The following is a 12,087-nucleotide window of genomic DNA, read 5'->3' on the forward strand; positions in this document are numbered from 1 at the left end:
GGAATGACACCATATTCCAGTTTGCTCCTTTAGAAGACCAGGCAAACTGGAAGGACTGACAACCAGAAAATGGGGTGGTTCAGGCCACTTCATAAAGAAAAGAGGAGACATAAGGAGAAGCCAGTGAATTAGGCTGATCTGTAATAGATGGCAACACTAGAAGAAGTTCTGCTGCTACCTTCAGTCAAGGAAAAGATGAAAAGTCACTAGTTGCATTTTATTTGTATACAGAGAAGGAATATGAAAAATGGGACCTGCATTCATAAGCACAAAATTTTGGAAGTTCTTTATACTTTTGGAGGTTCTTTATATATAGAATGCCTTAAGCACCTACTCATTCAACGATTATCTCAGAATTCAAAATTACCTCACTGCAAACAACAACACAAGGCATTGTTTCAAGTATTACCTGATTTGAAGATATGTATTAAGCACATAAGCAGTGTGCCCAGCTCCTGGCAGTAGAAAGTATGCTGCTGCTCATTCATATCCACTTTCAACTGTTTGGTGACAATATCTTCCAGTAGAATACCAACCAGTTGTAATAAGAACCTTGAAAAAAACATGCATACCATCAACAGGAAAACCATCACTGCAACGTCTTTCAGAATAAGGTGATGTTTGCCAACGAAACTCAGTAAATTTAAAACCAAGATAAAAAATCCTTGTGCATTTATCCTAAAGAAAATGCTAAATTAAATACTGTATAACAGGTTGGCCCCAAACAAACAGGATGTTATTGCTATGGACAGATAAGAAATTCAATAATTACATAAAAGAACCGTGTTACATACTCATTAGCTGAAGTCATAAGTGATAGCATGCATACAACAGCCCACCTCACTCACACAGCAAACACTGAAAATGACATGGTGTCTTTATAGTGATTTGCAATCAGCTAAAAAAATACACCCTGACAGTTACTGCAGCTCAGCTAAGGGTAGCTCAGTAAGTCACAGGAATTGAGCTGCTGGCAGCCTCATTTATCCACATTTACTCTCTACAACATGGATTCTGTATCAAACCTCCAGCCGGGATTATTGGGTTTATGGGGCAAGGGTTTGGTGGTGACGGGGGGCTACATGAGTTGACTCTTTGAGAAAAGCTAAAGAGCTGCCCCCGTGGTAGAGAAAAGTCAGCTCCAGCCAGCTCCAAAGGGGACCCGCTGCTGACCAGAGCTAAGCCAATAAGCAACACTGGTTGTGCCTCTGTGAGAGCAGACTTAAAATGGAAAACCTGCTATGCAACAGCAGCTGGGAGAGAGGAGTGAGAACCTGCCCTGCAGCCCCCAGGGTCAGTGCACAAAGAGGGCAGGAGGGGCTCCAGGCACAGAGCAGAGGCTCCCCTGCAGCCTGTGGAGAGGCCCCTGGTAGAGCAGGCTGTCCCCCTGCAGCCCGTGGGTCCCACATGGAGCAGATCTCCACGCTGCAGCCCATGGAGGAGCCCCCAGTGGAGCAGGTGGATGTGGCCTGGAGGAGGCTGCAGCCCACAGAGAGCCCCTGCAGGAGCTGGCCCTAGGCCGGAGCTGCAGCCCATGGAGAGGAGCCCACGCAGGAGCAGGGGTCTGGGGAGAGCTGCTGCCCGTGGGGGACCCGTGCTGGAGCAGTTTGCTCCTCATGGATAACCCCATGGTATGGACCCATATTGAAGCAGTTCTTGAAGAGCTGCTGCCTGTGGGCAGCCCCTGCAAGATCAGTTTGGGAAGGACGGCATCCTGTGGGAGGGACCCCAGGTGGAGCAGGGGCAGAGTGACCATGAAGGAGCGGCGGGGACTGACCACAACATCCATTCCCTGTTCCCCTGCACTACTCGGGGGGGAGGAGGTAGAAGAACGTATATGAGGGGAAGGTGTCTTTAGTTTGCTTTTAGTTCTCACTATTCTAGTCTGCTAGTAATAGGCAATAAATTACATTAATCTCCCTATGCTGGATTGGTTTTGCCCATTATGGTAACTGGTCAGCAACCTCCCTGTTCTTATCTCAACCCTTCAGCCCTTTCCATCATATTTTCTCACCCTTTTTCTTTGAGGAGGGGGAGCAAGAGAGTGGTCGTGATGGACCTTCGCTGCCCCGCAGGGTAAAACCACCACACCAAGTTTAAAAAAAAAATCAGAACAGAACACCAAAAAAGGGTGTCTGCAATAAGCAATGCTTGCTCCTGGCCATAATCATTCCTCGACCTACTCTGGTTGGACATTAGGTCATATTAAGGGAGTCCAGATGCCCCTTTTCCTTCTATCCATCACCCCCACCAGTAAGCTGAATAAGAACCAGAATTTTCTTTTTATCTGAAATTCCATACTTGAGTAAATAGTTTTTAGTTTCTTAAACAAATAGCTATTTCAAATGCTTCCCACCACATAAAGACATAATTGTCTTAATGACAAACACTGTGTCAACAGAATACGATCACCATCTCTCCATCTTTCATTTTGCCTAACAGTCATTCTTGGAGAGCTTCAGCATGGGAAGCTAACTAGACAAAGCTAGTTCTTAAAAAGAAGAAAATAAAGAGCAGGATTAACTTAATCAATTTGTATCTATTTGCTGCCAAGATTCTAGTACAGAACACAGGCTTCTGCTGTGGGTATGATTCATCTTTCAGGCCCCACAGAGAGAGGATGGAAAGGATTAAAGTTAAAGCTTGGAGATGATTTTAATAACACCAGGATTCATCCATCGTTATGACTCCAGTAGGTCTTTCACTTAGCTTGAGAAGTGACACTGAAACAGTGCGAAGTCCCTACTAAACTAAAACTAATCTCCTTTCTTTGCTGTTCAACTCGTTATACCCTCCTCCACACACCCTCCTCCCATATACCAACTTAAGAGACTTTATTTCCATCAGATATGCAATATATGTGCATGCATAGAACTGTTAATATATTTGTGACTTTTCAGAAATCTTAGTCTTACACTTAAGTTATTCAAGACAACATACCTAGAAAATGTCTCTTCAGGCAGATATTTAGCCTGTTTAACCTCAGCACGATCCTCTGGTGTGGATACATTATTTTCTCCACGTCTCAGTCTGTTAATTGCTTGACACGAAATCAAATGTGGCGAGAAAGAAAGCTCCTGAATACGGGATAGAACTATGTCTTCTGTGGACTGTGAAATCAGAACTCTAAGGATAGCTAAAATTCCAGAAATCCATAGCTGAACAGTGCTCACTGATGCCTAACAAACAAACCAAACAATGCAGATGGTTAGAGTGAATAAGCTTGACCATTGCCATGAGAACAGCATTTTGAAGACCTGGACACAAGAGCTTTTTGCTGCTTGCTCCATTCTCATGTCTAATTTTATGCAACAGCTAATTAAAATGTTCAACTTCAAAAGTATTCAACACAACATAGGAATATATTCAGCCTTCCTAAAGCAAGTCTCCAAAGAAATTAACAATCTCAACTATCAAAATAGTACTAGTACTTGCATAAGAAAAATGTGATTTACCTAATAAATTGCAATCTAGAATTTAGCATAACTGCATGTATTTTTAGGATCAGGAAGGCAGAGAAACAAAAAGAAGGTAAATAATCCAAAAGCAGAACACTTCTGTATAAAATGCTATAGACAGTAAATCTTGTTAATTCTAATGAATTCTTTCCTAAGTTCTGCTTCGGGTACTTCCAATACCACGTTGCAAAATAAGAAATAGAAATACATGCTCTTTCATTTGGCATGAAGGACACAAGATTCCCTCTTCTCTTGAAACAACCACTTTTACTACTACTCTAGAAAAACTTTAAGTGTTTTAACAGGTTCCCACTTGCTTACCATTGTTTTAGGGGTAACAAACATACTCCTTAAAAGCATGTCCACAGGGCGAAGGGAAGAAGGAGCCAAAATTTCAAACAAAGTGTTCAATACTCCAAGGGCATCATGAGAATCTATATGCATCTGTAAAAGAAAACCACAAAACTAATTTATAACTACCACCACACGTAAATGCAACACAAAATTATCATTTCATGTTTTAAACATTTCTATAACAACCTGTACATAATAAGGCTGCCCTTTACAGCACAAAATTTAGAGCAATAATATCTACGAAAAGTAAATGAAAGTTTCATCCCAGGCCTTCCTACATAGGTGGTTTGAGAACACGGACAAAAATCTATCCCACAAAATTCAATATATGTATTGCTTATTTATTTATTTTAGGAAAAATATGCCATATTCAGAGAATGAGACAAAAAGACTGATTGTCATAAAACTTAAAAACTTTTCTCTTCCCTGCACATCCTAGCAGGCGTATTATAGACAGCAGTGGTGACAGAAATAACTGAATGCTTTGGTCATGAATAAGTTTAAGATGACAACCAGGAGGAAAAAAAAAGTCCTAATCATCAGAGAAGTGAATGGCTACAACTGAATTACACTGCAGCAACAGAGGCAGAATTAGTAAGGATCAAGCCTGACTTGATCAGTTTTTTAGTTAAATTATAAAACAATTGATTGCAAAAAGCTAAGGACTGGACTTTATCTGGATGACCCTATCTTGCCAGCCTAATTTGATAGTTGAGCACATGCACAGATTCATACAAAACAAAGGCAACTTCAGTTTGCCAGCATTTCAGCTTCCCTCAAAAACTGCTGTCTAATCCTCCATATAGCCTACTCTCGCCCACCATGCAACCTCCTCATAGGAGGGGAGAATCTGGCATCAAAGACTGAAGAACATATTAAGGGCACAATCTCATTAGTTTTACTTTGTACCCTGGAATTAGAAATAATTACTTCAAACAAAGTTGTACAGTAAGACAAGCATTCTGTTGCTTAGGGAGCAGTACAGACAATCCTTTTCCTTAAGCAAGTAGACTTCTCCCCAGATACAAAGGGTCTATTCCCTATCCTCAATCTACAGTCCATTTCTGGGCTCCCCAGTAAGACACACACACACACTGGAACAAGCCCAGGAGAAAGCCACACAAATGATTAAGAGCTTGAAGCACCTGTTGTACAAGTGGAGGCTGAGACAGATAAGATTGTTCAGCCTGGAGAAAGCTCAGGGGGATGCTCAGCTGTTCAAATGGGTCCAGAGGACGGCCACAAAGATGATCAAGGGGCTGGAGGAAAAGGCTGAGGTACTCAATGCCTTCTTTGCCTCAGTCTTTAGCGGCAAGACCAGTTGTTCTCTGGATACCCAGTACCCTGAGCTGGTGAAAGGGGATGGGGAGCAGGATGTGGCCCTCGCTATCCACGAGGAACTGGTTGGCGACCTGCTACAGCACTTGGATGTACGCAAGTCGATGGGGCCGGATGGGATCCACCCGAGGGTACTGAGTGAACTGGCGGAGGAGCTGGCCAAGCCGCTTTCCATCATTTATAGGTAGTCCTGGCTATCAGGGGAGGTCCCAGTTGACTGGCGGCTAGCAAATGTGACGCCCATCTACAAGAAGGGCCGGAGGGTAGACCCGGGGAACTATAGGCCTGTTAGTTTGACCTCAGTGCCAGGGAAGCTCATGGAGCAGATTATCTTGAATGTCGTCACACGGCACTTGAAGGGCAACCAGGCGATCAGGCCCAGTCAGCATGGGTTTATGAAAGGTAGGTCCTACTTGACGAACCTGATCTCCTTCTATGACCAAGTGACGCGCCTGGTGGATGAGGGGAAGGCTGTGGATGTGATCTACCTTGACTTCAGTAAGGCTTTTGACACCGTTTCCCACAACATTCTCCTCAAGAAACTGGCTGCTCATGGCTTGGACTGGCGTACGTTTCGTTGGGTTAAAAACTGGCTGGATGGCCAGGCCCAAAGAGTTGTGGTGAATGGAGTCAAATCCAGTTGGAGGCCGGTTACTAGTGGAGTCCCCCAGGGCTCAGTGCTGGGGCCGGTCCTCTTTAATATCTTTATCGATGACCTGGACGAGGGGATCGAGTGCACCCTCAGTAAGTTTGCAGATGACACCCAGTTAGGTGCGTGTGTCGATCTGCTCGAGGGAAGGAAGGCTCTGCAGGAGCATCTGGATAGGCTGGAACGATGGGCTGAGGTCAACTGTATGAAGTTCAACAAGGCCAAGTGCTGGGTCCTGCACCTGGGGCGCGACAACCCCAAGCAGCGCTACAGGCTGGGAGATGAGTGGTTGGAAAGCTGCCTGGCAGAGAAGGACCTGGGAGTACTGGTTGACAGGCAGCTGAATATGAGCCAGCAGTGTGCTCAGGTGGCCAAGAAGGCCAACAGCATCCTGGCTTGTATAAGAAGCAGCATGGCCAGCAGGGCTAGGGAGGTGATTGTCCCCCTGTACTCGGCTCTGGTGAGGCTGCACCTCGAGTACTGTGTTCAGTTTTGGGCCCCTCACTACAAGAAGGACATGGAGGTGCTCGAGAGAGTCCAGAGAAGGGTGACGAAGCTGGTGAGGGGTCTGGAGAACAAGTCTTACGAGGAGCGGCTGAGGGAACTGGGGTTGTTTAGCCTGGAGAAGAGGAGGCTCAGGGGAGACCTCATCGCTCTCTATAGGTACCTTAAAGGAGGCTGTAGAGAGGTGGGGGTTGGTCTATTCTCCCACGTGCCTGGTGGCAGGACGAGGGGGAATGGGCTAAAGTTGCGCCAGGGGAGGTTTAGGTTGGATATTAGGAAGAACTTCTTTACCGAAAGGGTTGTTAGGCATTGGAATGGGCTGCCCAGGGAAGTGGTTGAGTCGCCATCCCTGAAGGTCTTTAAAAGACGTTTAGATGTAGTCCTTAGTGATACGGTTTAGTGGAGGTCTTGTTAGTGTTAGGACAGAGGTTGGACTAGATGATCTTGGAGGTCTCTTCCAACCTAGACGATTCTGTGATTCTTACAAAGAAAGGCTGAGAGAGCTGGGGCTGTTCGGCCTAGAGAAGAGACGGCTCCAGGGGAACCTCACTGCAGCCTTCCAGTACTTGAAGGAGGCTTATCAGAAACATGGAGAGCAACTCTGCTCAATCAGATAATGACAGAAGGGGGAATGGTTTTAAACTGAAAGAGGGGAGATTCAGGTTAGAAATTAGGAGGAAATGCTTCACTCAGAGAGTGGTGAGGCACTGGACCAGGTTGCCCAGAGAAGTTGTGGATGCCCCATCCCTGGAGGTGCTCAAGGCCAGGCTGGACGAGGCCTGGGCAACCTGATCTAGCAGGTAGCATCCCTGCCTATGGCGGGGGGCTGGAACTAGATAATCTTTGAGGTCCATTCCAACCTGAGTCATTCTATAATTCTATGATCTTACCAGTGTGTACAAATATCTGGCCAGGGGCAGGAAGACAAGACAAAGCTAGAGTCTTGTCAGTAGTACTCAGTGCCAGGAGGAGAGGAAATGGGCAGAAGTTGAAATACAGGAAACCTCCATTTAAATACAACTCCCTCCCTTCCTCCCTGTATTTTTTTCTTCTTCCTGTGAGGATGCTCAAACACTGGAAGAGATTGCCCAGACAGGTAATGGAGGCTCCATCCTTGGAGACTGTCAAAATTTGACTAGACGTGGTCATAAGCAGCCTGCTCCAGACAACCCTGCTTTGAGAAGACAATCTCTAGAAGTCCATTTTAGCCTCAACTATTCTGCAATTCTGATCTATAAACGCAGTTTTGGGTGATGTTATTTCATTCTCCTCACTAGAAAAAATGCAGTTAGACCCACTGCAGTTATGAAAAAAACAGGAGAATCTTCACAACATCAGGAAGTGCTCTGAGCAAGACACAATTGTGTACATAAGAAAAATAGAATGAGCTTTATCTGGGAACACCCTAGAAGATACCGCACATACTTTGTGTATTTAAAATATGACCTGCATCACTTCAAAGGCTTAGTTTATCCTACAGTAATTATTTTTCCAGATATGGTGGCTACACCTTAAAGAAAATACAGAAATCCCATTACCCAAAGCCATTATTATAATAATTTGTTATAGTAATTATTATAGATGTTTACAAATTAAAAATGCACATAGCAACCTGTTGTTTTGCAAGCATTGGGAGAATAATGTCAGCTATTTGCCGGGACAATCTTTTCCATTTGTCTTCATTTTCTTTATGACACTGCTGCAACACTAAGATGAACATTTCCAGCACCTGAGGAAAGTCCAAAAGAATGCAAGTAAACACCCATACTATCAGGAAACATTCAAGTAATACTGCAATGGGAAAAAAAAATTACCACTTCATGCATTTGCCAAAAAGCAACAAGAAAAGAAAATCCACATGAGAAGCCATACAGTATTTTAAAATTCCATTTTCGGGTTAAAAGTTTGTTCTTAGTTGTGACTTTTTTTTATTATTGTTATTTCTTATTTTTAAAGATTTTTTCAGTTACTTTTAGAAACCAGAAATAAAATGCTTTCTTGGTCCTTCTTAAACTGCATTTGTCAAAACACTAGTCAATGGGAAAAAAGATAGAATATCTGAGTGCTGCTGAGTTCATTTTCCCATATGTATACTCTTTCTTACAAAGCTCATTCACCTGGGATACATCGCTTTTTTATACATCATGTACAAGTTTATAAAAGAGTCTTTAATGGAGGACACCAACAGCAAGGATCATGTTCAGTAGCTGAATGTGTTACTGACTTGAGGGTTATGGAGACCGTAGTTTCCAGGATAGTCAGGTCAAAGACATTAGCAGGCAGGAGGGTTAATATATGGACTGGGAAGTGGGAAAGAAGCTGGTTCTGAAAACTAGTTAGATGGAGCACTTCTAAAGGAAAGTCAAGCAGTTCAGAATGAGAAACAGACAATCAAAAAATAAACAAAAAAATCACCAGACAACTTTCTTCCCAAAGAGCTTTCTCATGAGAAAGGAGATAGAAGCAATTCTGGGTCGAATTACTTTAACTCTCCATTCTCCAGCTCCATGGATGGTAGCTACAGTTGTAAAAGAAAAAATAAAAGATAAAGGTTGCAGTTCTTGGAGCTTCTCAAGTTACAGGAACACCACTGCAGAATGTCCCTGACATAGCCGAACAATAGAACTGCCTGGGGTTAGCTTATATACACTGCATGAGCAAAAAAGAACAGAAGAACTACAAAAGGGATGGTGTGGGATGAAGAGCAATGCATGGGTGGTCTTTAATAGGTTAAGTGTGTCAGAAGAGGATCTGCTAGCAATTACAGTACCTTATGTAACACAAAGTTATTCACTATTTTACATCATGTGTCTAGAGTGTCATTTCATATAGTTACATTAGTCATTTTATGATTATAAAACTACAAATTCAAAAGAAAATGTGGATACACAAAATGATTCCAATCTGAACATGCAGTTCTAACAAATTATTTTGACAAGATGTACTGTCTTTTTTCCAGCTATTCTCAGAAAATGCATTGCTTACATTAGCATACACTAGAATTGCATTTTCACATGATGAAAGGAGAAGCATGTTAAGCTTGTTAATCGCCTGAAAAAGCAATAAGCTCCCATGTTAATTATGTCACTTCTCTTAAAATTACCTTTACGTTTTTCTTTCAAACAAAGTGTGTTGATGAAAGTCATTCTTACACTCCTACATGATATAAACATGTTTTCCATATCTGTGAGATCTGGGGCAAAGGGGTAATTGATAACCGTGTAGCTACCATTCTCATTACCTTATTCAAATAGTTTTTTGAAATGTTATTGAAGTTATTGCTATTGCACAGCAATACTTAAATTATTTCTAAACAGCACGTTACCTCTTCCACTTCCCCCCAATTCTTTTGAGTTTCTTGGTTCCTAATTTATTACAACTCTTCTCTTAACCTTCTGTTTAGTCAATCTGCAACACAACCAGGATCACAATCCTTACTGAAGCTTTTCAATACTTTGTTACCTAGGCTAGCCTATAAGGTGCAACAGACACATTACTTAACTTGCAATAACTGATTTGTACTGCAGAAGCTTTCCTCTACCACCAAAATCTTTGAACGCTCTCCATATACAGAAAGATCACGCACAGAGGCCAGATATTCAAGATTTGTGTAGAAAATTATTAATATTGCCTGAAGCATTTTTAGCAGTCAATGTTACCCTTTTACAGAGCATAAACAGGAACACTGTCCTCTTTTACCTGATGATACTGAATAAGTCTCAGCAGCATTGACACTACCACCTCCTTTTGTGTTTCCAACTCTTTTCCAGCATCAGCTTTATTCGTCCCTCTTAACACAAAGAGATCATGAACGATGGGCTGCAGAGCTGGTATTGCTATAACGACAAGTTTTTGTTTGTTTTAACATGAGACAAGTCATTCTTGAACACTATTTTCTTGTTCTAACAATTCAGCTACTAAAAGAAAACTGCTCTTTTTGTTTAAATGTTTTTCCCATCCCTGGAAAGAAAAACTTCGCACACATAGATGTCTATCTTTTTACTTCTAGTAGAACAAAGTTTATATTATGTACACACTTGTTCCTTCTCACAGAGCTAAACGATACTTTTCAAAAAAGTTCCTCAGCAGAATCACCAGCAAGTACAGGACAGATGCTTCTACTTAAAGGCTCAAAGTGGAGAGACCAGAGAGGGGACTAAATGTCAACATCAAAGCCTTTAAAATACTGCTGCATTGTGGACTAATGTTAACAGGGTACAATAAAATTCATGGAAAAATTAAATGAAACTTATTTAAGGTATTAAAAATTTATAAGCCAGTATTTTCTGGAACAATTCTTATGATGCCACTTTTCTATACCTTAGAACAGCAGTTATACTTTATTGCTGAACTATCACTCTCACTTTTTTTTTTTTTTTTTTTTTTTTTTTTTTAAGTTACCATGCGTAACAGCTTTCCTCCCGCTGGCCATGATTCCATCACACAGCTGAATGATCTTAGGAATTCCAATTATCTGTTTGGAATGATACCGCTCGTAAGACAGCAACACCAGAAAAAAAAAGATATTAGGAATAATTGCTTCAGACTCCCTGAAAACAGAAAAAAACAAAAATGTCAAGTTTGAATTGCACAACTCTGTTCAGTAGAAATGAACCTGTTTCCACTATTTATTTATTTACTTTTTAAAGAATGCATTCTTCTGCTTTCATACAGTGTTTTGTAATTCGTGCCCCATCCTTTACTACCATTTTCTCAAGGGATTTCATTTCTTTCAACTTCTGACCATTGCTCACAGTTACTAACATTATAACATATTATTTAATGTACATGACGCAAAGTGATATTTCTGTAGGAGACCCCACAGAGCAAAACAAAATTATCCTTTCATACAAATTCAAGTGTGAGAAAAACAGAAATAGCTGACAAAAATTCCATCACATTGCTTATGATGTGTTAGGTACTATAAAATACATAGCAGTTGCTCAGAATACAAAATGGATTCACACTGAATCCACAATAGCTCTCCCTTCAGCAGCTGAATCCTAACAAGAGTTGATTCCTCAACGTAAACCTTTGGTGGATTTCCCAAAGAAATAGTTTTAAAATACCAATTTGAGAAACAGCACAACACAGTTTAATTCTACTTATGTCCAACTTTCCAACTTGTTCAACCACAGGGAACCTAAATCTTCTGAAAGGGCTACCATTAGATCCAGAAAATATACAAACACGTTGCCTGATATGTAACACTCCCTTCCTCATAAATAAAAAAAATAGCAAAACTAATCCCTACATGCTTCAGAATAAGACAATAGTAAACTCTCACTTGTTCAAAGGATCTTTGCTAATTTCATACCTGAACTGTCCGACTTCAATGTACTCAAACTGCTTTAGCACAAATCCAATGAACACCTGAAGAGAGAATAAAGCATTAAAAAAAAGTACACAACAGAAACATTAATTACCATCCGAAATTGTTTTGACAGAATTACAAAAGTCTGTGTTTCAGAAGGTGACAAAGAAAAGACATGCACTGAAAATCATTTATACTTATAGCTCACTCTGATATGTTATGGAGCATTCCCTCTAGAGTTACAGAAGGTCTTGAGAATCTTGATGTTGTAGCTTATTATAGTTTGCATGAATTTATGTTGTATTTTAGCAGTAAATGTGTCTACATATTTAATAATATAACTTCCTTTCTTGCTCACGTAACGTGCTATATGAGGCATTACAGCCAAGAAGCCAGGAATCAATCAAAAAGCCTAACTCAGATCCAATATAAAATCCCCAGTATTCATGTGCTGAAAAGATTTACTGCGT

At 41.4% G+C, this 12,087-nt stretch overlaps 1 protein-coding gene across 2 annotated transcripts in view; it reads right to left on the minus strand.

The window, feature by feature from the left end:
* The window catches only part of HTT (huntingtin), an 85,657-nt gene that overhangs the window by 32,956 nt on the left and 40,614 nt on the right, over positions 1-12,087 (minus strand). For both annotated transcript variants that reach the window (XM_040554614.1, XM_040554613.1), the window contains 7 exons: positions 11,621-11,676; positions 10,705-10,853; positions 10,003-10,139; positions 7,916-8,032; positions 3,780-3,902; positions 2,941-3,179; positions 410-552 (listed from right to left, as the gene is read on the minus strand). In XM_040554614.1, the coding sequence (XP_040410548.1) occupies positions 410-552; positions 2,941-3,179; positions 3,780-3,902; positions 7,916-8,032; positions 10,003-10,139; positions 10,705-10,853; positions 11,621-11,676 (964 nt within the window). The remainder of the gene's footprint in view (positions 1-409; positions 553-2,940; positions 3,180-3,779; positions 3,903-7,915; positions 8,033-10,002; positions 10,140-10,704; positions 10,854-11,620; positions 11,677-12,087) is intronic.

Source organism: Cygnus olor, chromosome 4 (genome assembly GCF_009769625.2).
Source record: "Cygnus olor isolate bCygOlo1 chromosome 4, bCygOlo1.pri.v2, whole genome shotgun sequence".
Classification (NCBI taxonomy): Eukaryota; Metazoa; Chordata; class Aves; order Anseriformes; family Anatidae; genus Cygnus; species Cygnus olor.